At 43.1% G+C, this 25,900-nt stretch overlaps 1 protein-coding gene across 16 annotated transcripts in view; it reads right to left on the reverse strand.

The window, feature by feature from the left end:
- Positions 1-25,900, reverse strand: part of CASK (calcium/calmodulin dependent serine protein kinase) — a 303,724-nt gene that overhangs the window by 78,864 nt on the left and 198,960 nt on the right. For 8 of the 16 annotated variants that reach the window (XM_038760027.1, XM_038760030.1, XM_038760023.1 and 5 more), the window contains 5 exons: positions 16,067-16,242; positions 13,370-13,408; positions 9,697-9,819; positions 8,493-8,576; positions 1,263-1,362 (listed from right to left, as the gene is read on the reverse strand). In XM_038760027.1, coding sequence (XP_038615955.1) covers positions 1,263-1,362; positions 8,493-8,576; positions 9,697-9,819; positions 13,370-13,408; positions 16,067-16,242 — 522 coding nt within the window. The remainder of the gene's footprint in view (positions 1-1,262; positions 1,363-8,492; positions 8,577-9,696; positions 9,820-13,369; positions 13,409-16,066; positions 16,243-25,900) is intronic. The other 8 variants (XM_038760033.1, XM_038760034.1, XM_038760031.1 and 5 more) reach the window with 1 other exon arrangement.

Here is a 25,900-nt window from a genome sequence, read left to right on the forward strand (position 1 = left end):
AGAGGGAGGAATGATAAAAAAGAGGCAAAATTAGAGGAGAGTGAGAATGAGGAAAAAATAGAGAGGAAAACTCGAAGGCAGGTCTGAGAACCCTGCTAAAACTGTCCCTGGCCCCTTAGTGCTGAAGTTTCAGAAGGCTGACTGCTCTGCTGATACAGTGAAGGGAGGTGGGTTGGTGGACTTTGTCTCTAGGTGTGGTACTTGTTAAATGCTTACTATGTACCAATCACTGTACTAAGTGCTGGGGTAGATACAAGACAATCATGTTGGACAGAGTGTCTGTCCCAAATGGGGCTCACGGTATAAGTATTGAATCCCCAATTTATAGAAGAGGAAACTGAGGCCCAAGGAAATTAAATGACTTGCCCAAGGTTACACAGCAGGCAAGTAGAATCCAGGCCCGTGTTCTTTCCACTAGGCCTCACTATTTTCCTGTCTAAAATACTCCTGAAACTTTTATTTCCAGCTATCAACTCTCTGACACCATCAATATTCAAAAGAGGAAGAGGCATGTGCCACTGATGTGAGTAATGAATTGCAGGACTGACCAATTCCTAGAACAAGAAATATGAAACTGGAGTCTTGCTACACTGAAATTGATAAAAGCGTCCTTAGGTATTATGCAAATGGTCTTTGCAAATATCCACTTGGAGGGGACTGAAAATGAAGGACTGTAATGAAAAGATGTAGAATGCATTCAGTCTATTTCCACAAAAAATGGAAGTGACCACTTCTTCCAGATCCTCACTGAGGGCTCACTCGTCCAAGTTGGGGTCAGAATATATTTGGAAAATGAGAAAAAAAATCTCAAAAAGCCATTAAGGATATTTTACTGTAGAATAATGTTCCTCATTAGTGTGATTGTGTGGTTTACAAAATGGCAATCCTCAGAAAGGAAACAAAGGAAAGAATCTCAAATTGAAGAAAAATATCCCAAAGGGAAAGGAGTGGAGAAAATGGAAATGATACCATGACATATGGAATGGCCACCAGCTGAAAAAAAAATGGTAATGACTGAATTTGGGACCCACTCCATCAGTCGTTTGAAAAGTTCTGGGGCAGATTGAGATTTCAAAGAAATGTGGCTCATGGTTCCCTAAAAGAACATTTTCGGCATTGAATACAGTATAAAAATAGTTCTACAATTTAATTTACATCTTCAATTTACGTGCCACCCTACAAAGAGATGAAAATATAGCAAAATCTAAAAGTGTATTGGGGAAAAAAAAGAATATCAGAGAAGTAAGCTTTAGCTCAAGTACCTGAGGAAGTAGGGTCTTCAGAGAAGTCTGGCAGTTCTTCAGGTGGATCCCCATAGAATGAATTGAATTTGTGACTTGATACAGCAGCTAGTACTGCTCCCTGAAAAAACAGATAAGAGTTTGAATGAAAACTCTAAATATACTAAACACTAAATATAAACAAAAAGAATCAACAGGAAAATAATTATTTTGTGTATTCTGGAAGCCAAAAATGTTGAAGACATTTAGATCCTGTATACACATACATGTACATATACACACACATGTAGTTACATAGCTAAAGAAGGAGATTGCCAGATTATGGACAAATACGATTTTTCTAAAATGTTACACTCAAACATTTTTCAATTTTGAGATTGTCATAACACTTTTTAAAACATACTTTTTAAAAAATGAATGAGAATTTCTCTGATGTTACCAGTTTCTGGAATTAAATGAACACTGCAAGTACAAAATTCTAGGCTATCAACAGCAGCAATAAATAAATTGTACACCCCATGTAAAGTAGTTAGTTCTTTAGTTTTCCATCATTGTCGGGTTCCTTTCCTTTAATTTGAAACACCAACACACAACAAAAAGAGAAAAACAACTACAGTGGAATTTTTAGGTGGAATTAACACTACCATTTTCCTGAAAAGTCCTCAGAGTTACTAGTCTAGAGTTAATGGGTGAAAAGACATTTATCAATATTTTTTAACCTAGAACTCTCCTGTTATTGAAAGGGAGATGGCTAAGAAAAGTAGACTGGAGTCCTTGAAGGTAAAGAGAAGGAAGGTCCTGAATTTGGGCTGGAGGTGTCCCTCTAGACTGTAAGCCAATTTGTGGGCAGAGAATGCGCCTATTCATTGTTATATTGTACTCTGCACACAGTAAGCACTTAATTATACAATGATGGTATTTGTTAAGTGCTTACTATGTGTCAAGCACCGTTCTAAGCTCAGGGGTGGATACAAGCACCAACAAGGGTTGGACACGGTCCCTGTCCCAGATTGGGCTCACAGTCTCTAGCCCCATTTTACAGATGAGGTATTCATTCATTCATTCATTCAATCGTATTTATTGAGCGCTTACTGTGTGCAGAGCACTGTACTAAGCGCTTGGGAAGTACAAGTTGGCAACATATGGAGACGGTCCCTACCCAACAACGGGCTCACAGTCTAGAAGGGGGAGACAGACAACAAAACAAAACATGAGGACAGCTGTCAAGTCATCAGAATAAATAGAACTAAAGCTAGATGCACATCATTAACAAAATAAATAGAATAGTAAGCATGTACAAGTAAAATAAATAGAGCAATAAATCTGTACAAACATATATACAGGTGCTGTGGGGAAGGGAAGGAGGTAGGGCGGGGGGGGAGGGGGAGTGGAAAGAGGGGGCTCAGTCTGGGAAGGTTTCCTGGTATTCATTATTCAATTGTATTTATTGAGCAATTACAGTGTGCAAAGCACTGTACTAAGTGCTTGGGAGAGTGCAATATAACAACAAACACATTCCTGCCCACAATGAGCTCACAGTCTACAGGTCTAGAGTGGGAGACAGACATTAATGTAAATAAGCAGATAAATAAGTCAATAAATAAATTACAGCTAGATACAGATATACACGTATGTGCTGTGGGGATGGGAGAGAGGATTGAATGAAGGAGCAAGTAAGAGTGGCACAGAAGGGAGTGGGAGGAGAGGAGAGCTCAGTCAGGGAAGGCTTCTTGGAGGAGATGTGCCTTCAATATGGTTTTGAAGTGGGGGAGAGCAATTATCTGTTTGATATGAGGAGGGAGAGCATTCCAAGCCAGTGGTAGGAGGTGGGCGAGAGGTTGGCGGCGAAATGGACAAGATCTCGGGCACAGATAAGTTAGGCGACTTGCCCAGACAAGTGGTAGAGGTGGGATTAGAACCCATGACCCTCTGACTCCCAGGCCTGGACTCTATCCGTTATGCCATGGTGCTCCTCATTGACTGACTCTCTGCAAGAGGATCTGGTCAGGGTCAGGATCTGCCAGTCAGGGTCTGTGCTTGAGGGCTGAATTCCCTGCCTTGGGGTTTCAGATCAAAGTGAAGTGGGGAGAACTCCAGTTAGACCACAGATGGGGATGGGGTGTGATTCTGATCTGGAGTCACTTCTTGGCTGGGAATCCCTGAGGGCTTAACTTGTATAGCCATTTTCCTTCCTCTCACCCAGCTTGCCTTGTTCCTCTTCAAACTTGGAGCTGTTCTCAAAGGCCAAAGGTTGGTGTGGTGGGTGAAAACAATGGCCTTACGCCTATGGCTCTCCGGCTCTGGAGGCCATCACTCCCATGGCCTCTGTAGAGTTGGTACCCTCACATACAAACAAAACGGACATTAGCGCCAATGCAAGGAAAATATGGTCTAAATAACCCAGAGACTATGTGGAGAGACAAGAGGCACAGGGTGAAGTGCCTCTGAAAATGTCAAAAAGAATTAGATACAATATATTGATTAAATGAGAGTGAGGAGGAAATGGCAATATGAGCAGAATTTCTGGTATTTTCCTTCAAACATCCAGAGAGACTAATGAAAAACAGCTGGGAGAGGTCTAAAAGTTATCGAGAAAAAAACAAGACTTTGGGTAATGCAAAGGAATTTCTCAGTGTAGCTTTCAGTCAGTCGGCTTTATGTTTATTTGCTTAAACAAAAATCCCTCCATAACTTAAAAAAACAAAAGGCCAAAAAGATACCATAATAAGATTTTCGATTTATAGGGATGCAGTCTTTTTTGCACACAAAAAAACACAGTAGTTGGGTTCTTGAAGAACCTCCTGTTTTGGGAAAACTGTGCTGGAGTGACCTATGATTCAATGGGAATTAGTAGGTTACGTTTCCTCCTACACTGTATCTCTCCTTGTTCCAACAAGTGGATCGCATTATACCAGAAAAGATTTGTTGTGGGAAGAATGTTTTCTAAAACTTCCACATAATTATGTCCAGATTGTGTGATAAAAACACACCTTGCAGCAGAAGTGGATTTGAATATTATGAATAATGGTGGTTGTCCAATCCAATTATTCCCCAGAGTTTCAAACTCCAGTCGAAAAGAATTATTTTTCCTACCTGCCTTTACTTCTTCCTAACCACACCAGACCTCCCTCGTCATTCTAAACCTAAAACCGGAAGAAGCCTCCCACTGTTTCCCGTTAGCTGAAACTCAGTTATCTAACTATGGTGTGATAGTAGACACTTTTCCAATCAATCAAACGTATTTATTGAGAGCTTAGTGTGTGCAGAGAACTGTACTAACTGCTTGGGAGAGTAAAATATAACAGAGGTGGTAGGCATGTTCTCTGCCTGCAACGAGCGCACATGGTCTAGTAGAAAGAGGAAGGGCCTCGGAATTAGAGGACCTGTGTTCTAATCATGACTCTCCCAACTGCCTGCTGTGCAACCTTGGAGAGTCACTTAATTTCTCTGTGCCTCAGTTTCCTCAACTGCAGAATGGAGATTAAATCCTACTCCTTGTAAATCCTATTTACAACGTGAGCCCCATGTGGAGCAGGACTGTGTCCAATATGATAAGCTTGTTTCTACCCCAGCACTGATAACAGTGCTTGACACATAGCAAGTGCTTAACAAATACTATTTAAAAAACAACAGAAAAGCCCCAGTGACCCTACAGTCTAGCGGGGGAGACAGATATTAATATAAATAATGGATATGCACATGAGTGCTGCGGGGCTGAGGGAGGGGTTAATAAAGGAGAAAAGGGGGTGCTGAGGGGCCTATAATTACTGCCTAACTGGGCAAGGGCTTTACCTGAGAGGTGACCAGAGTCAAAACTGCAGAGAGATTTATGTTCTAGAGACTCTGCACTTCCTGAGGTGACTCTAGGGTGCTAGGCTAGTCCTACTCAAATGTCGCTGGTCCTCTTCCCCTCTTCAAGGGCTGACAGTTGCCCAGCTTAAGGGCTGCTGCCAAACACGCGAACAGGCCCAGGAGTGGCCAAGCAGCCACTCATAAGACGTGATGTCGCAGGCCGCCAACCGTTCAGGCACATGAACCATCCACCATACCGGCACTCCCATGTCCTCTCAATTACCATCCTTCCTTAACAAGGATGCAGCGATTTGGAGAGGAGAGGCAAAGAAGATGGCACCACAGCCCTCATAATACCACAGCACAGCTTTGCATGTAATGGAACTTTTATGATTTCCACAGCCAAGCATCACCCTAGGCCATTTCTGCATTTAAAAAAATGCAGAGGGGGAGGGGGACAACCCCATGGGAAACTTCCTCAGTTCAATGCTGAGAAACCCTTTTGAGATTTGGGAGTTCACCTATTAAATGAACAAACATTCACAAGGACAAAAATACCCTCGCATTTGAAGGCAAATTTAGAAAGTCCTCATAAATAATATCTTCTGACAACTGAAGTAGCTGACAAAGCTAGGTCACTTGGCCGGAGATTTCTAACATTTACTCTGTCTTGTACTATATTTGTTCAGTAGTTTATTAAGGCAAAGGAATAAAGTGGACTAAGTTCCCATGGGTAATAAACCAGCAATGATTGTTTTAAGCCAAGAATGTGAGAGCAGGAACAAATTACTTGCTAAACAAATGAAAGTTTTCATACTACAGCAGGAAAGCCTACTTGGCTACTTATCCAACTCTAATTTACATATTTACTTGCTATTATACAAGTGTTTGTGGTGTGAATATGAGTTTTCTGGTATTCTGATTTCTAAGTCATATAATGTCAAATAAGAATCAAATGCTATAGAATGAGTTCATTAAATAGAAAACTACGTTTTGATTGAAAATGAATCTCAAGATTAATCCAGTCACACACATAAATCTTGTTTACTAACTTGACAACTAGCTTTCTTTCTCTGTATAGGTTTCCCTGAATTCCAGATCTTGAGACAACTCATGCTATGAGAAGTAGCTCTACCTGTTCCCAAATAAAGAAGTAGTTTTCTCAATTTTTTATTCTGGAAGGGCCTCCTGCCAGCAACAGTAAAATACCCCATACTGAAAAAGAAAAAGCTATCTATCAGGGGGATTTGGGTGATGTTCAATGCTCTCTATGAAGGCCTGGAACTTGATAATCTTAATGGGAAATCCTTTTTGGCCTACTAATATCTTCGGCAGAGGGTACAGATTCAACTGTAATGAGAACCTAATTCCTTTTATCCTTGTGATGAAGTGTCACAGAATCTTACAGCAGGGAAAGGAAGAGAATAAGCAATCCAGTCCAACCTTTGCCTCTAAGCTGAAGGATATCTGAATCACCTGATCTCTTCACCAGGATGAAAGGTTACTATTCTTTTTTTTTTTTAAAGGTATTTGTTAAGTGCTTATTATGTGACAGGCACTGTACTAAGTGTTGGGGTAGATACAAGCTAATCAGGCTGGATATAGTCCCTGTCCCACATGGGGCTTCACTATACCGTAAGCTCATCGTGAGCAGGGAATGTGTCTGTTTATTGTTGTACTGTACTCTCCCAAGCGCTTAGTACAGTGCTCTGCACACAGTAAGAGCTCAATAAATACCACTGGATGAATGAATTTTCAGACGAGGTAACTGACGTACAGGAGAAGTTAAGTGACTTGCCCAAGGTCACACAGCAGACAAGTGGCAGAGCTGGGATTAGAAGCCAGGTCCTTCTGACTCTCAGACCCATGTACCTTCTAAGCCTCGCTGCTTCTTTTTAATCACAGTTCAAAGGTAAATTCTTTTGCTAGATTTGCTTGCTCCTCTGAAGGGAATTAGAGCAAATGGCCAACTTCCCTCGAGAATCCCTTCATTAACAGGTCACTTCTTAGCTTCCCCGTCTGCCTTCTGCCATTCAGAGTGCTCCAGGAGAACTGAATTTTGACCTACTGAATAGTTGTTTAGTACCTGAATGGTAAAGGATTCCTAGGCTCAGCTTCTGCAATTTTGAAGCCACATGGCCTAGTGAATAGAGCTCAGGCCTGGAAGTCAGAAGGACCTGGGTTCTAATTCTGGCTCCGCTAAATGTATGCTATGTGACACTGAACATGTCACTTAACTTCTCTCTGCCTCAGTTCCTTCATCTGTAAAATGGGGATTAAGAGTGTGAGCTTCATTTGGGATAGGGACTGTGTTCAACCTGATTAACTTATATCTATCCCAGCGCTTAGAACAGTGCTTGGCACATAGTAAGTGCTTAACAAGTACCAAAATTATTATTATTGATTCTTCCAGTGTATTATGAAGCTGAAACTAAACTCCATTGCTCAGCAGAATTCTAAAGTGAAATGGGGTGACAATTCTCCATTGGCAAGGTGGAAAGCTTGCTTAGAAGCTCTGTCAAAGAAATCCTGTTAAATGATGTATGCCAAGCATTAGACATCCAACTGAAACTCCAACAGGAGCTCAATAAAACCACAAGTCCCTTTAATTGACCTCACTATTTCATGCATGGCAAGACATGACATTTTGTGAATGGAAATCGGGGATAATTTGTGGGAACAGAAATGACTTAGTCAAAATACTTGTGGTTTGTGCTATGGGCTTGCTTTGTGCCAGGCCATGTGCTAAATGCTGGGACAGACACAAGATAATCAAAATGGCTACAGCCCCTACCCCAAAAGGAGTTCGCAGTCTAACAGTCACAATGCTAGACTGTTCCCAATGCAACACTTATATGACACTACCACAGTGCCAGCAGTTTAAGAAAAAGCCCATGCCTATAGCTAAGAATCAATCCTTGATTTCTTTCAGAAAAATAAATAATTTTCCCTTCACACTTCCTGCTCTTTTTTCATGACAACTTTACATCTGTCTGAAAAACTTGCTCCTGGACCCTCATCATGGGAGGGAAAGGGGGCTGGGAGTCAGCTAATGGGAGTGGAAACCTCAAAGATGGGAGCTGCTGTCACTGCAACTATGTTAGGGGGAACTTGGAATAACATGGGGGAGGCTGGTGGGCTTTGGGTGGAAAAGAGGGGAAAATTCTGGGTAGAACACAGGGATTCGGAGCAGTAAATAAGAGGGAGTGGGGGAAATCAACCAGTGGTATTTATTGAGCACTTACTATGTGCAGAACACTCTACTAAGGACTTGGGAGAATGCAAGACAACAGAATTAGCAGACACGTTCCCTGCCCAAAATGGTGCTTACAGTCTACAGCGGGGAAAGGACAATAGGCTGGCAAAGAAGGATTTGGAAAAAGACTCTCAACCGCGAAATGACACATTCTAAATAACTACTTTAGTTTGATTCTTGAATTTTGGCTGCCAGCTTTTTACCTTTAGTTTCCGCCTTGCATTGAACTTCCTCAGTTGCTCTACTGTTTCTGGAAGATGAATCTTGTATGCATAACGGTCTCTCTCCTATAAGAAACAGAAATATTTTATGGTTCTAGAACCACCTGAAAAAATGTCATTAAAACAAACTACAGTGCCTAAGTATTGAAAAATAAAATTGAAATTTGGTTCTCAATCATATTATGGATGCTAAATAGCTCAATCTCATGATGAAAGGAGAAAAATTTTGTGGCAAACCACTCGAATAGCAAAAAGGGGAGGGGAGATTACTTTTTCAATCAAAATTCAGTTTTATCATTAGGTGGCTATAACAAATATCACCAAACACAAATAAATAAGGTAATAGATAATAAGTGCTAAAGAGTTTAATGTGATGGCATGATGATGAAGGTAGAAGATTAACCAAGAAAGGGCTCCTGGGTTAGGAAGAACTAGGTTAAGAGGTCTCAAAGGTGGAATGGAATCTGGTTTGTCAAACTGGAGTTGGGAGGTCTCCATGTGGAGGTAAAGGTGTGAGAAATGGGTCAGAGATGGAAAAAGCATGAACGAGACACAGTCAGAAAAATAATTTGTGAGTATGTGTGTATATATGTCCAAATTAATATATGGCTCATATATGGGGAGGTCTGGGGACAGGAAAGGGAAAGGTCCTTCTGTTTGAAGTTCCTGCACTACTTTTTTTTCTTTTTTGGGGAGCATTCACTCGTTCTCAATGAATACTTTTTGATTCTGATGCACAGACCTTGCCATTCAAGGACTTTTCCCTTCCCGTATAATATTTTGTTAAGGAGTTAGGGGATTCTGCAAGGAGAATCAAGGAACCATTAATGAGAAGATTCAGCCAAGCCCAAGCAATTAAAACTTGTCCAGAAACACCAAAAAAGTGTAAAATACTTCCAACTCTCCTATAACCCAGCATTACCAAAATAAAACCAAACAAAGGAAATACAATGGGAGCTGAAAAGCACTGTTTGTCAACAAGATGTTTCTTATATTAGAAAGGAGCTACTGATGTGAAATGCTGGAGACACAAGAATAGAACAAACTGGCTAATTTGAATTCTTGAATTGTGTGCCGGAGTCACAGATTTTACTTTGCCTAATAACCTCAGATTATATTTTCCCTAAAAAGTCAAACACCACAAATCCCCAGGGTGATGCTTATATCGATGGGTTTATTTCTGTACCTTAAGCCAAGGATGATTCAGGGCCTCGTAAACGGTTATCCTTTCAGCTGGATCGAGCATAAGCATACGGCGCACGAGATCTTTGGCGCTTTCAGAGATGTGGCTCCACTGTCTGGGATTCATCTGAAAAAGGGAGCAGGACAAATTATACAATGCCTTGAATAATGCAGACTTTTCCAATGAGAGAAGTCAATTATGATTACCCAATATTTCCCCAAAGACATGGATTCTTGAGTAGCAAACAGTAAATTTAAAAAATGCCCCAAGAGTTCTTATCCTGTTTGCTATCTAAAGATATAATTCAAAAAAGGCAACAACATTGTGAATCATCTTATTCCTCTTTCATCATTCAGGAGACTTGTCCAATTTTAGGAATGCTTCACTTATGGAATTTTCCCAATTGGGAACTTAATAAGTGATCACTATGAGAACTTTGAATTTTTAGATGCCAGGTATTTTTAGTTCAGGCGTTCATTATTTTTTTTTCTGGCTTGTAGATCTTGCCTGGAGACTGAACCCCCTGGCAAAAGGAATATTTGGATCCACTAAGAAGAGCAAGAACCATCTTGTGAACAAAGGATTATTCAGGATTGTATTTGTTCGTTTCTTCATTTCAAGCTGGAGCCCAAATATTAATGTGTCCATGGGCTTTTTTGGTTAGAGTGAAACATTTTAGTGTTTCATCAAAGCAAAAAGACTTCAAAAAATGACCAAATATGGATTTTTTTCAAGTGACTTTTCTTCCTGGAATTAGACAGATGCCTCTTGTCTTGTCATGACATCGATGTTGACAATGGTTCAAGAGAGGCTGCAATCAAGTGACAGTTTTTGCCTTCTATTTCCTTACGCCTGCCAACATAATTAACCCACTCAAATACGTCACGTGAGTTAAGGCGCTGTTGCTTCACTTGCACGACGACAATAAGAAGAAGCACAAAAGAGGCTGACATAATTATTGCCCACTCTTGCAGATGGATGTAGTGGACAGAGCATGGGCTTGGGAGTCAGAAGTTCATGGGTTCTAATCCTGAGTCTGCCACTGTCTGCTGTATGACCTTGGGCAGGTCACTAAACTTCTCTATGCCTCAGTTACCTCATCTGTAAAATGGGGACTGAGACTGTGAGCCCCACGTGGAACAGGGGCTGTGTCCAACCCAATTTGCGTGTATCCACCCCAGTGCTTAGCACAGTACCTGGCACATAGTAAGCGCTCAAACACACACCACAATTACTATTATTATTATTACAGACAATTGGACTATTCGTAAAGCAGGAAAGCCTCTGGAGAGATAATTGCCCTACCGCTAGAATGGGTAAACGGCTGAATAGTTATCTGATCTTTTCTCACAGGACTTCTGAAACAGGGGACATCACATCTCCAGGGCTAGCTATTCCCGTGTTTCGTCATCTCAAGAATTAAGGTGTTCTCCCTATTAAAGTTTGTTTAGTCCAAATGTACTATTCTCTTTTTTCAAGAAGAACTGATCAATATCACTGCCATATACCCTTTTATATACTTAAAGTGAGTTATTACCCCTAAGCCTCTGGGTCCGGCATGCTTAACAATCCCAATTTACTTCAATTTTCTTTTAAGGGCCTAGGGAACCACTGAATTGTTATTGCTACTCTTGTCTGGACCCCCTCCAATCATTTTACAGTGCTGTGATCAAAAGTAGATATAATGCTTAAATACGAGGCCGAGGCAGCTATCTCAATGCTAACAAATTAGGCTCCTGTTGAAACATCCCAAGTCTACATGTGCTTCCCCATCCCCCCCAGCAAATGGTATTACATAGACTCAGGCACACTTTGCATGGACAATGACCTCTGGTCTTTGGGGTTTTCTTGGATATACTTTGTGTGGAGCTAGTGTCCTGTATTTATGTGGTTGATTTCTCATCCCTAAATGCACCCACGCATCCTGTTTGGATTCCATTCTGCAGCTCCATTTTTCCAAGCTGCATCACTTTGGAATCTATCTCCGTCTTCCAAAGCATTGGCAATTCTGCTTAGTTTAGTACTGTGCAAACTTAAAAGCATTTTCCCTACTCCTTTCTTCAGGACACTAATAGACATCGAAAGGGGTGCCAATCCCTGTGGATCACAATTTGACAGGCCACTCCCAGCCGAAACTGACCCACTGGTAATCACTCTTTGAAAATAACTTGAATGGTATTGTTGCAACTTGACCCCTTTTTTTCTAGCTTGTCAATCAGCTGTTCTGGAACAGTATCTAAAATCTTACTCAAGGCTAGCCGAATGCCACTATTGCATCACCCTTGCCTATGTGATCTGGCAGTTAACTATAAGAGGAGACTAAACTTGTCGGGGAAAATATGCTTTCCTCTGAGTCAAAGAGGTCTTTATTTAGTATCTAGACTTTATCTAATATCCGGACTCTAGACTGTAGGCTCACTGTGGGCAGGGAATGTGTCTGTTTATTGTTATATTGTACTCTCTCATGCGCTGAGTACAGTCCTCTGCACACAGTAAGCGCTCAGTAAATAAGACTAACATCAAATGCCCTTCTAAACCGATGCCTGAAATTGGCTGCCTGCCAATTTGTTCGACTGCCTTCCCAGGAATGGCCCATGAGTTTATTCATCTGAAATTAAGAGGGTCACCATTTTTTCCTTTTTCCACATATTCTAAGCGCTTTCTTTAAAAACCGAGCAGCTCTCATGACCTTTCTACGGAGCTTTAGCAAAAGCAGTGAAGAAGACCCCAGCCGGTGTGGTCAAGACCTCTCAACTTGACTGTGAGGGTAGAGCCCAGTTCATGAGCTGTTTAGAATGGAATCCTCTAGAACCTTAAATAAACTGTTGCCATGACAAATGTGTGTCATTACCCAGTCACTTATTCATTCAATGGTACCAGAGTACTGTTCTAGGAATTCAGAGACTTGGACCCAGATTCTGCCTGGAGCTAATGTAGATAGAGACTACATGTGCGCTTCAAAATGTGCTTTCCCCTACCTTAATTTATTTCAATGGCTTTCTCCCCTGCGAAGTTGGAAGCCCCTTGAAGGCACGCCTACTCTATTATATTCTCCCAAGTACTTAGTAAAGTGCACTACAGAGAGCAAGTGCTCAATCAATACTATTGATTGATGTGACTGATTGCATGGAGCCCTTAGGTCCCAAACCATGCTATTCTTTAACATGACTCTTCTTGAGGCTATATTCTTGTCTTTCAAGCCTCAGTGCTGTTGTCTGGGAGCCAGGAAGACGGAACTGTGGGTAAGTGGGTCTTGTTGTGGGTAGGGAATGTGTCTGTTTATACTGTACTCTCCCAAGTGTTTAGTACAGTGATCTGCACAGAGTAACTACTCAATAAATATGACTGAAATATGAAACTATGTTGAGGGCTGGCCGATTCCCATTCTGGATGGTGGGGCTCCATGTGTCTGCTGTGTGACCTTGGGCAAGTCACTGAACTTCTCTGTGCCTCAGTTACCTCCTCTGTAGAATGAGGATCAAGACTGTGAGCCCCATGTGGGACAGGGACGTGTCCAACCTATCTTGTATCTAGCCCAGTGCTTACAACAGTGCTCAGCACATAGTAAGCGCCTAACAAACACCACAATTATTATTATTATTAGAGTCATCCCTCCTGCTCTGAGGCCCTTCAATAACACTGTTGGCAAGGTGATAAGGAAATGGGGCAACCCTACCTGAAATCTCTCTGATCCCCTCGGAAGCTGTGGCATCCCCTGCAATGGAAAACCCATTATCTCAAAAGAAAAAAAAATCTAGTATCTATAGTCACCTAAGTGAAATTGCTGGACTTATAGTCAGGACATTGGAATAATGGCTGAATGTCACCTATTATGCTTGCTGTTCCTGGGGTCACTCAAAGTCAGCACCCAAACCGCCTAGCGTCTCCCTCTACAAGGGATAGGTGCTTATTCCTGTGTGTCCTGAAGGACCACCCAAGCTGAGTTTTTCCCTGATCTGGCCTTTCCCTTCAGAGGAGTGTCATGCTTTTATTACCGCCACCATTTCTCCTCCCCTTTCAACCCAGAGGTGCCCAACTTCATAGTTGCCTCGTCTTACTTAAGAAGACTATATAGCTTCTAAACTGGGGGAAGGAATTATGGCTTTTTCCTCTCACTTGGTGTATTCTATAATTTGGATTTTCTTTTTCTGTTGTTGAGAATGAATGAGCTAATCGGGAAGGATGACTACACAAGAACAAGTACGGAAGAAGGATACAGGACTGTGACCTGTACTATCACCTCAATTCAGAAGTCCTGTAGGTTCAGGGCCTAGGTACTGGGAGTTAAATGTCAGTTTATAACATTGGGTTAAAAAACCCCCACTGTGTTTGATGACTGGTTTGGGAAATAACTTTCCGTCTACACCAAATGATCCATTAAAAGCCAATGAGGTAGCATCATATGTTGTACTTTAAAAAAATATTCTCTGATGCATAAATGGTCAAGAAAACTAAAAGTATGGTAAAAGAAAAACAAGATATAAATCACCAGCTAAATCAAACAACTACAGCCGATGTTTACACAAAATGGGGATGTGAATTTAGCACCACTTTGGCAGTTACATGCTTCTAAGGTGTCATCAAGTTAGTTCTCAGGGATCAAGAATTTTCTAACTGCCCACCCAACTGAGGACTATAGGGCTCATGGTTTCTCCACTTATTCCTCACTTAATTCTTCACCTAGTGTCTCTTCTTTGGGTTTTACAGAGAAAAAACAGAAAGAAGCTTGGCGATTAAGCGAGGGACAATGAATCAAAAGGTTTAAGGCTACACTGGCTACCTGCACACTTTGGTTCTGGTTAGCCTTATTCATTCATTCATTCAATCGTATTTATTGTATAGGTGAGAGTTAGGACATGATCCCTGACCCTCCAGAGGCTCACAATCTAAAAATAAGGTGGAGAAAGATTTGGCGACAGCAAACTAGGGAGTGTACAATAATATAAATACAAAACAGTATAAAAATTCAGAGTCCAACAAGTCTGTGGGTATAGGGGACCAGTAGGGACCTCAGGGAACTACTTCCCAGGTCACTGAAAGTTCAGTTTACACCCAAAGCTTCCCAAAGTTCAACAAGTTGAAGAACCTTGGCGCTAATGGGTTTAGTCAGAAAAGAGATGCGGATGTGCCTCAGGAGCTATTTTCAGTGCGTTGAGTGGGTCCAGATCAGTGAGGAAATGGGGCTGGGAGAGAGAATAGAGAAAGAACAAGAGAGAGAGAGGCGAGGGGGAGGAGAGAGGGAGGACAGGAGAGAGATAAGAGAGGAGAGAGAGAGGAGAGAGGAAGGACAGGAGAGAGAGAATAGGGAGAATGAAGAGTGGGAAAGGAGAGACAAACAGGTGAGAGATAGAGGAGAGAGGGGAGAGAAAGAGAGGAGAGAAAGGGTGTGGGCATCAATTCTCTCTGGAGACATCCAACAGAGCGGTGATTTTGCACTGCACTGTGGGACGATGCACAAGGAGCCCAACCTCTCTCCAGTTGAGACCCCCCAGTGGCTGTTTTCCCCCTCTGTGCTGCCACCTGCAGTCCTCCTCCCCTGCCCCCCGGCCACCACCTGACCCCCCATCCCACTCTGGTCTGATCTTGGTCACCCATCCCACCAGGGGGACCATTAGACTCAGAGAGGGATGGTGGTGGGAGTGGCAGAGGCTTTGAAAATAGATTGGAGTTAAAAGAATAGCAAAACCCAAGGGAACAGGGCATTGTTGGGGGAACCAGAAGGATGGGGGAGGGTGGGCGAGATCAGGGAACTAGGAAGGGTGGGGCGAAGGGATGGGGGATGCGAGGGGATGGGTACTCGCCTGGAAAGCTGTGATTGTGGAAATCCAAGTGGAAATCTCCTGGTCGAGAGGAGAATTCCACCAAGCTGGATAAGGCTAGTTAAAAGTGGCTGAAAAATGAGCATCTGTAGAGGGTGTGGTCATCTTTTCTGCCTCCACATTTTTTTTCTCCCAAAGAACCACTGCTCTGGGGGCAATGGAGTCCAAGGACCCACTCCCTGGACGCTGTCATGTCTCAGAACCTCCCCATCTCCAGCCCATCACCACCACCTCGGAACAAGGTGAGGATAAAGTTTACCAATAAGTTAAGTGTCGATGAGTGGACTGATAAATTGGTAATGCCGTCACGGGAAGCATACCCTTCGTTAGAGTGTAAACTCCTTGAGGGCTAGGGAACAGGCCACTTCTTTATTCTTCCCAAGTGCCAAGTTCAGTGCACCACCCTCAACTAATGCTACTTCCACTACTACTCTGCCTGTGGGACTTAATGAGTGTCAAGCGATCAACAGTTGAAAGGAGCACAGTAACTTGAAAAATTATTTCACTACCAACTTTAACCCCTGCAGAAGATTTGTTTCTAGGATGCGATTTACCTTATATTTTCCTTTAATGATGCCCTCGAACAATCTTTCCTTGGTTCCGTAGAAAGGCAGGCACCCACTGAGCAGGATAAAGAGGATCACTCCACAACCCCAGACATCCACAGGCTTCCCATAGGGCTCTCTTTTCACCACTTCCGGGGCCATAAAATGAGGTGTTCCTACACGCCCTATAGGGAAACAGAAGAACACAATGTTTCAGTGACTGATTTTCCTGCCAATTGCTGCAATTCAGTGTGGCACTACGATCCAAAATGGGCAGGAAAAGCTTCATTCCAGTTGATGATCCTTTCCCTTTGAGGCTGAGCTCAGAAAAGTGAAAAATTTGTTCATCTTCTTAATCAGTATTGAAAATGAACTGTACATCTTTCTGCCTAAGACGTGTTGAGACACTTAAAACCCATTAAGTAGAACTTAGAGTCCTCACACTTTGGGGACCAGGGCAAACTTTACTGTTCTTCAAATTTTTGGTAACACCAGGCCAAATAGGAATATACAATGTAAAAGGAACCTGGAATAAGTAAACAACCAAAAAAGAAGTCACTAAAGACAGCAGTTCTTTTTTCAGTTACATGATCATGATCATGATCATCATCATCATAATAAGAACCAAGAGTATTTTAAGCACTTATTAGGCATCAGGCACTGTATTAAGCTTTGGGGTAATCAGGGCCAACATAGACTTTGTTCCACATGGGGCTCACAGTCTAATTAGGGGGGAGAACAAGTATTGAAGCTCTGTTTTACAGATTATGAAATTGAGTCACAAAAAAATTAAATTATTTGCCCACTGCAGTGGTGGAAGCAGGATTAGAACTCAGGACATCTGACTCTCAAGCCCCAAGGTCTTTCCACTAGGCCACACCGCTTCTATCGTTTCAAGCTCTTGGAGAAGGAAATGTCTTTATGACAGTATTTACATATATATCTGGAATTTATTTTAGCGACTATCTCTCCCTCTGGACTGTAGCAAGGAACATGTCTACCAACTCTGTTATACTGTATTCTCTCAAACGCTTAGTAAAATTCTCTACACACAGTAAGCACTCAATAAATACCACTGATGCCCGATAAAAGGAAAATCACCGAGCACTCAAGCTCAGATTTGAAACAAGTACGTTATTATCAATTAGCAAAGCCCGACTGTCCGAATACTCTTGTCAAAACATTGAGGAGGAACAAAGCCTCACATCCTTGATGCAAAGCTTCACACCTCCACTTTTTTTTTTTTGGCTCAAAATACCAGATCCAATTTCCAGATATGGTCCTTGGGAACCAGAGAGAGCGACTACCTTGTTTCAAGGTGCCATAAAACACTAGCAAATTGCAGGGACTTGGGGTGATCCCTGATTTCAATCAATCAGTCAACCTATCCGTAGCATTTATTGAGGGCTTATGGCATACAGAGCACTGAATTTGTGCAGTGCTCTGCACATAGTAAGCGCTCAATAAATACAATTGATGAAATACAATTGATGATGAATTAAGTGCTTGGGAGAGTTGGTAGAAATGTTGCCTGTCCACAATGAATTTACAGTTTGATTTGCAGAGATGGCTTGCTCACAGTCTTAACCCCCATTTTAGCAATGCAGTAATTGAGGCTCAGAGAAGTGAAGTGACTTGCCCAAGGTCACAAAGGAGACAAGTGCTAGATCTGGGATTTGAACCCAAGACCCTCTGACTCCTAGGCCTGTGCTCTATCCACTAGGTTATGCTACTTCTCAACTGAGGTAAAAGATGTAATCTTTGGCCTTAAGGATCTTAAAATTAATAAATACTACTGCTGGACTGATTCAGGGGATTACAACTACCCACAGGCAAGTAGCAGAGAGTTGCTCTCTTTACCCCCCCCTCAACCCCACAGCACTTAAGTACATACCTATAATTTTACTTATATTAATGTCTGTCTCCCCGCTAAGCTCACTGTGGGCAGGGAATGTATATGTTTACTGTTGTATTGTACTCTACCATGCAGTGTGGTTTAGTGGAAGGGGCACGGGTTTGGGAGTCAGAGGATGTGGGTTCTAATCCTGGTTCTGCCATTTGTCTGCTGCGTGACCTTGAGCAAGTCACTTAACTTTTCTGTTCAGACTGTGAGCCCCACATGAGACAACCTGATTACTATGTAACTACCCCAGTGCTTAGAACAGTGCTTGGCACATAATAATCTCTTAAATATCATTTTTAAAAAAATACAGTGATCTGCACACAGTTGGTTCTCAACAAATGCGAATGACTGACAATCTCCCAAGCACTTTGTACAGTGCTCTGCACACAGTAAATGTTCAATAAATACAAATGACTGACTAGGGAAATCCTCCCTTCCTACTAGAGATACTACCAATAAATTGCAATCATTTTAAGTCTGAGCTGTACAACAGAAACAACACCTTACTGGAACTGAGGAGCTTAATAAATGCAGCTAAAAAAAGAATTGAAAGGTCAGTGAACCACTTCCTGAAAAGAGAACTTATTTTGAAACTGGTCATTCAATTTCTTATTATTCTTGAATTCAATGCCTTATTAAGAAACACTAAGTGAAGGCCATTTCTAATCTCTGATTTACAAGCTCTAAATTACAAGTTGGGTAACAAACTCACAATTCCCAAAACCTGAGTTCACAGATTGGCTGAAAAAAATATTAGCCTACAAAGAAATGGCCCTTCCATCAATAATGTTGCTGTAAATCTCATTTGAGATATAAATTTCTAGACTGTGAGCCCGTTGTTGGGTAGGGATTGTCTCTATCTGTTGCTGAACTGTACTTTCCAAAAGCTTAGTACAGTGTTCTGCACACAGTAAGTGCTTAACAAATACGATTGAATGAATGCACTTGAAACTGAAACGCTACACTATTTCCCTGTTTTAGAGGAAAAGCTACTAATCCTGGGTAATACTTATGAATTTGACTTTTTCACCTGCTATTCACATCAGAAAAATGATCAATCAGTCAGTGGTATTTTCTGAGTGCTTACTGTATGCAGAGAACTGTACAAAGCACTTAGGACAGTACAATATAACAGAGTTGGCAGACACATTCCCTGCCCACAAGGCGCTTACAAGTCTAGAATGGGAGACAGATATCAAAATAAATTAATGACAGATACATACCTAAGTGCTATGGGGCAGAGGGCAGGGTGGATATCAATCAATCAATGGTATTTACTGAGCGCTTACTGTGTGCAGAGCTCTGTACTAAGCGCTTGGGAAGTATAAGTTGGCAACATATAGAGACGGTCCCTACCCAACAGTGGGCTCACACTCTAGAAAGTACTTAGAGGGTACAGATCTAAATGCACAGATGACACAGAAGAGAGAGGGAGTAGGGGAAAGGGAGGCTTAATTCAGGAAGGCCTCTTGGAGGAGATCAATACCAATCAATGGTATTTATTGAGCACTTTCTATGTGCAGAGTCTCATACTAGAGCTTGGGAGAAAACAATGCAACAGGAGCTGTAACTTAAATAAGGTTTTGGATCGGGGGCGAGTGGCGGTCTGTCATATATGAATGAAGAGGAAGTTCAAAGCCAGAATCAGGACGTGGGCAGGTGGTCAAAGGCGAGATAGATGAGATGGAGGCACAGTGAACAAATTGGCATTCGAGGAGCAAAGTGTGCAGACTGGATTGTTGTAGGAAATCAGCAAGGTAGGAGAGAGCGAACTGACTGAGTGCTTTAAAGCTGATGGTAAGGAATTTCTTTTTTGATGTGGTGGTGGATGGGAACCAATGGAAGTTCCTGAGGAATGGGGAGATGGTAACAAATGTTTTTTCAGGAAAACGATTCAGCCATCAGAGTGACTAGACTGTGAGCCCGTTTTTGGGTAGGGACCGTCTCTATATGTTGCCGACTTGTACTTCCCAAGCACTTAGTACAGTGTTCTGCACACAGAAAAGCGCTCAGTAAATACACCTGAATGAATGAATGGATGAATATGGACTGGAGTAAGGAGAGACTGGAGACAAGGAGGACCTTGAAGAAGCAGATGCAGTAATCACCGCAGGACGAAAGTGCTTGGATTGCTACAGTAGTACTCAGTCAGACAGTTAATCACATTTATCGAGTGTTTATTGTGTGCAGAGCACTGTACTAAGTGCTTGGGAGAGTAAAATATAACAATAAACAAACTCATTCCCTGCCCACAGCGAGCTTAGTCTAGAGAGGGAGACAGACAAATATAAATATATAAATAACAGATATGTACATAAGTGCTGTGGGGCTGGGCAGGGGATGAATAAAGGGAGCAAGTCAGGGTGACACAGAAGGGAGTGGGAGAGGAAGAAAGGAGGGCTTAGTCAGAGAAGGCCTCTTGGCGATGTGCCTTCAATAAGGCTCTGAAGGGGGGCGGGACAGTAATTGTCTCAGATATGAGGATGGCCTGAATGGTTCTGTAGCCATTTGGATAGAGAGGTAAGGGTGGATTTTAGTGATGTTGTGAAGGTAAAATCATTAGGATACAGGACAAATTGAATATGGGGGTTGAATGACAGAAATGATTGAAAGATAATGCCAAGGCTACAGGCTTATGAATCAGGGAGGATAGTGGTGCAGTCTACAGTGATGGGAAAGATGAGAACTGAACTTTGAAAGCCACCCACTGTCAGAGGGTGGGAGGCAGGGAAGAAGCCTGCAAGAGAGACTGAAAAGAAGAAGTCAGAGACATAGGAGGAGAACCAGGAGAGGAGAGGGTCAGTAAAGCCAAGATTGGGCAGTGTTTCAAGGAGAATTAGGGTGTACACAGTATCGAAGGTAGTCAAGGGGTCAAGGATGATTTACTATTATTATATTTGTTAAGCACTTACTGTGTCGGGGACTGTTCTAAGCCCTGGGGTAGACACCAGTTAATCAGGTCAGACACAGCCCCTATCCTACATGGGGCGGGGGGGAGGGCGGTCAGTATAGGTAGGAGGGAGAAGAGGTATTGAATCCGCATTTAAGAGTTCAGGAAACTGAGGCACAGGGAAGTTGTTACTTGCCCAATGTCATGCAGGATGCAACTGGCAGAGCTGGGATTAGAACCCAAGTCCTCTGACTCCCAGGCCCCTGCTCTTTCCATTATGCCAAGGGGTAGAGGCTGGTGGATTTGGCAAGAATGTCGTTGGTGACCTTAGAGAGGGCAGTTTCCATGGAGTGAAGGGAGGGAAAAGAGGGAAGGTCAGGGAGAGATTGGGCGGAGAGGAAGTGGAGGAAATAGGTCTAGACAACTTGCTCAAGGAGTTTGGAAAGGAGTGGTAGGAGGAAGATGGGGTAATAACTGAAGGGAGCCATGAGGTTAAGGGAGGATTTTCTCAGAAGGAATTAGATGGGCATATTTGAAAGTAGTGGGAAGAAGAAATTGGAAAGTGAATAGTTGAAAATGGTGGTCAGGAAGGGAAGAAGGATGGAGGAAATTGTTCTGATAAGATGAAAAGGGATGGAGTCGGAGGTCAGGTGGAGGGGGTGGATTTTGAGAGGAGGCAGGGGAATCTCCTCTTGAGATACTGCTGGGAAAGATGGAAGAGTCGAAGAGGGCAGCAGGAGGGATGGACTGAAGAGGAACAAAGGAGATTTTAGGGAGACCAAGCCAATAAAGTACATGACCAGGCCACTAGGGAAAAGATATGGTGGGGGCAGGGGTTTGAGGAGAGAGTTAAATGTCTGGAAGAGCTGGGGCAGGCAATCAACCTGTACTTCCCAAGCGCTTAGTACAGTGTTCTGCACACAGTAAGCACTCAATAAATATGATTGAATGAATGAATAGATATGGGAGTCAATGATGATGGAGATGTGCTGTTGCCGGCCTGAGGAAAGGGCAGGTGAGGTTGAATTTGTAATCGACGAGGTGAGCCTGGGGTCTGCACTTCCTCCAACAGCACTCCGTACCCGAGTACAGGAGCAGAGGAAGTGGGCTGTGGTTGTAGTGCTAGAGGTATGAGATCGGTGGAGGGACTGGGGAGTGAGAGAGTTGAGTCTGGTGAAGAGAGCGGTGTTGAGGGCATCAATTTGTCAATTAAGAGAAGGCAGCTTGGGTATAGACACCAAATGGGGCACGATGACTAGAAAATTGGTGTGGAACAAAGGATCAGAGATCCAGAGGGGGAACAGGACAGATTTGTGGAGAGTGGGTGCATGGGAGAGAAGGCAGGTGAGGAGGTTCTAGTCACAGAGAGGAATTTCAGAGCCAGTGAGGGTAGAGACTGTACAGTGACTACAGATGATGGGATTAAGCATGTGTCCAAATTAGTGAGTGGGTGTGGTGGGGTAAGGTGGAGCAGGACATGATTGGAGTTGAAGAATTAAGAGGAAACAGGCAGCAGAAGGGTCATTGGAAGCATCCACCTGGTTTCTTAAGTCCCCAAAGATCAATGTAGGGATGGAGAAAGGATCAAAATGGTTCAGAAAGTCGGAGGTGGGGCCTGAGGGGGCAATATATGGTCATGACTAATCACTGGAGTGGGAAGTAGAGATGAATGACTTGGCCTTCAGAGGAAGAGAAGGAGAGGGATGGGGGGTGGGCTGCTGCAAAAGTGGCAATGGGAAGGAAGAGGGAAGTCAACTCCTCCCCTTTGTGCGAAGTCTTGGGGAGTGGGAGAAAATGAAGCTCTCTCTGGTGAGAACAGCAGTGTCCTCTGGGGAGAGCGAGGTTTCAGTGATGGCGAGGAGGAGCAGAGCCTGGGTGAGGATCAGGTCAAGGATGAAGGGAAGCTTTCCCATAATGGAGCAGGAGTTTCAGAGGCCACACTTGGTTGAATCTGGTGGTGATGGGGGGCAGGGGATGACAGTGCAAGGGGTGGGGAGGGGTTGGATGGGAGTGAGCTGACAGGCACTGGTGCAGAGGCTGGGGGAGAGATGGGTACTGGGAAAGGATGACAGGGATCGGAAGCAGCATGGCCTAGTGGATAGAGCACGGGCCTGTGAGTCAAAGGAACCTTGGGTCTAATCCTGTGTGACCTTGGGCAAGTAACTTCACTTCTCTGTTCCTCAGTTACCACATCTTTAAAATGGGGATTAAAACTGTGAGCCCCATGTGGGACAGGGACTGGGTCCAACCCGATTTGCTTGTATGCACCCCAGTGTTAAGTACCATGCTTGGCACAGAGTAAGTGCTTAACAAATGCCACAATTATTATTGTGGGGCATGGGGTTGGATGAAGCGGGTAAACTCGTCCCTAGACAGTAAGCTCATTATGGCTGGGAATGTGTCTTGCTAGTTCTGTTGTACTCTTCTCTCCCAAGCACTCAGTACAGTGTTCTGCTCTGAGTGATTAATAAATACCATTGATGAGGATTGATGAGGAAGGTTCTGGGAAGGAAGGGTTCTGGGATGGGCTGATGCAGGGGGGATTAAGGGGACATGATGAGGTCAGAGGCATTAAGGGTTATAGGTGAGGTACTTAATCTAGTAGTTCTGTTGACCAACAGCTGAATTTGAATGCAGGTCCCCTATAATCAATCAGCCAATCATTTCTATATACTGAGCACTTAGTTTGTGCAGAGCACTATACTAAGCATTTGGGAGAGTACAATACAACTGAGTTGGAAGTCATGCTCCCTGCCCACAAGGAGCTTACAATCCAGAGTGCTCTACTGCGGGGATTACATTTTTGACAAACTCTATGATGAAGAAAACTCACACTACAGTGTATACTGTGTGACTGATGGTCACATATCCTCACAAGCATTTCACCTGGGGTCACATTCTATCCAGATTGATGTACACTGGCCAGAAGGGTGGTCCTGGATTCTCTAAAGGAGTTTTACCGTGGAAGCAGTATGGCCTAGTCTGGGAGCATGGGCCTGGCAGTCAGAAGGACCTGGGTTCTAATCTGAGTTCTAGTTGCCTTCACTTCTCTGGGCCTCAGTTCCCCCGTCTGTTAAATGGGGATTAAGACTGAGCGCCCCACGTGGGACAAGGTGTGTGTCCAACCTGATTAGCTTGTATCTACCCAAGTGCATGGAACCGTGCTTGACACATAGTAAACACTTAAACAATACTATTATTATTAGAGAAGAACTGAGTGTCTTTTTTTCTTTCTGGATTGACTGATTGATTCATCCACTCATTCATTCAATCAATCACATTTACTGAGCACATCCTGTGTGCAAGGCCCTGCATTAAGCGCTTGGGAAAGTATAATGTAACAATAAACAGACGCATTCCCTGCCCACAGCAAGCTTACAGTCTATAGGACTACACCTAAAGATTATGAAAGTACTTTTAGTACTGCAACAGTATTGGAAAGATAATGATGATGGAATTTGTTAAGCGCTTACTATGTATCAATCACTATTCTAAGCGCTGGGGTAGACAAACTAATTAATTCATTCAATCATATTTATTGAGCGCTTACTGTGTACAGAGCACTGTACTAAACGCTTGGGAAGTACAAGTCAGCAACATATAGAGACGGTCCCTACCCAACAATTGGGTTCACAGTCTAGAAGGGGGAGACAGACAACAAAACAAAACATGGAGACAAGCTAATCAGGTTGGACACAGTCCCTGTCCCAGATGGGGCTCACAGTCTTGCTCCCCTTTTACAGATGAGGTAACTGAGGCATGGAGAAGTGAAGTGACTTGCCCTAGATCACACAGTAGAAAAGTGGCAGAGCCAGGATTAGAACAAAGGTACTTCTGACTCCCAGATCCGTGCTCTAGCCACCAGGCCATGCTGCTTCCTGGGATGATGGTGCGCTGCTCCCTTTTATCAACAATCAAACCGAATGATAACCTTGCTGTGCTGTTCTGTCACTCTTCTACAGACTGGCTCCAGACATGCAGTAATAAGGCCTTTTCTACACAAGAATGGATCATTAATTGAAGTCATGAGTGAATACTATGCCCTTTCCTTCACTGACTGTAATGCCTCTTCCTGTCTTCCCCCTTCCACGGTGATATGTCATTGGCTTAGGCTTGGGCCCAGCTTTTATTGGGAGTTCATTAATTCCCACAATTTTAACTTCGGACTCTGGGCGGATGACTCCCAAATCTTCCTTGCTAGCCTCTTCAATCTCACATTTCCTCCTACTTCCAAGATATCCCTAGATGGACGTCCCATTAGTACCTCATGGGTGAAACTGAACTCCTCATCTTCCCACCCAAATCCCTTCCTCCAACAAAATTATCCCCACACAGTAAACACCATCACCAGCCTCTCTCTCAAGTTCGCAACCATGGCATTATTCTCAACTCTTCTCTCCTCTTCAACTCTTTTGAGAAGCAGGGCAGCCTAGTGGAAAGAACACGGGCTCAGGAGTCAGTGGACCTGGGATCTAATCCTGGCTCCACCACTTGTGTGCTGTGTGACCTTGGGCAAGTCACGTCATAACATGGGCCCATGTGCAGGCTTCATTAAACTAAGCCTCTTATATCGAAGACTGATGTTGGAAGATTGAATTGGGAAGAGAAGTTCATATGCCATCTTGAATTTTAAAAAACTGAATTCCTTAACTTCTTGCTGGCTAACTGAAAGTTCACCCAGACTTGTAGAAACAGAAAGCAGCTCCCTGCTCTCCTACCTCATGTGAGATGACTCTGCGGTTTCTGTCTAAGAATTCATGAAGACCAACCTGCCCTTTGATTTTCTAGCCCTTGGTTCAATTTTTTAATTAAAAAAATAATAATAATAATGAAGATAATTAATAAGGAGTGTGGGAAAGCCTTCAATTCCTTTCACCCAGGTAGCCCGGGTTCGACTCCCGGTATGGGAATGGATCCCAATTTTCACCTGTCTACATGTTTTGTTTTGTTGTCTGTCTTCCCCCTCTAGACTGTGAGCCCTTTGTTGGGTAGGGGCCGTCTCTATATATTGCCGACTTGTACTTCCCAAGTGCTTAGTACAGTGCTCTTC

Source organism: Tachyglossus aculeatus, chromosome 18, assembly GCF_015852505.1.
Source record: "Tachyglossus aculeatus isolate mTacAcu1 chromosome 18, mTacAcu1.pri, whole genome shotgun sequence".
In the NCBI taxonomy this organism is placed as follows: Eukaryota; Metazoa; Chordata; class Mammalia; order Monotremata; family Tachyglossidae; genus Tachyglossus; species Tachyglossus aculeatus.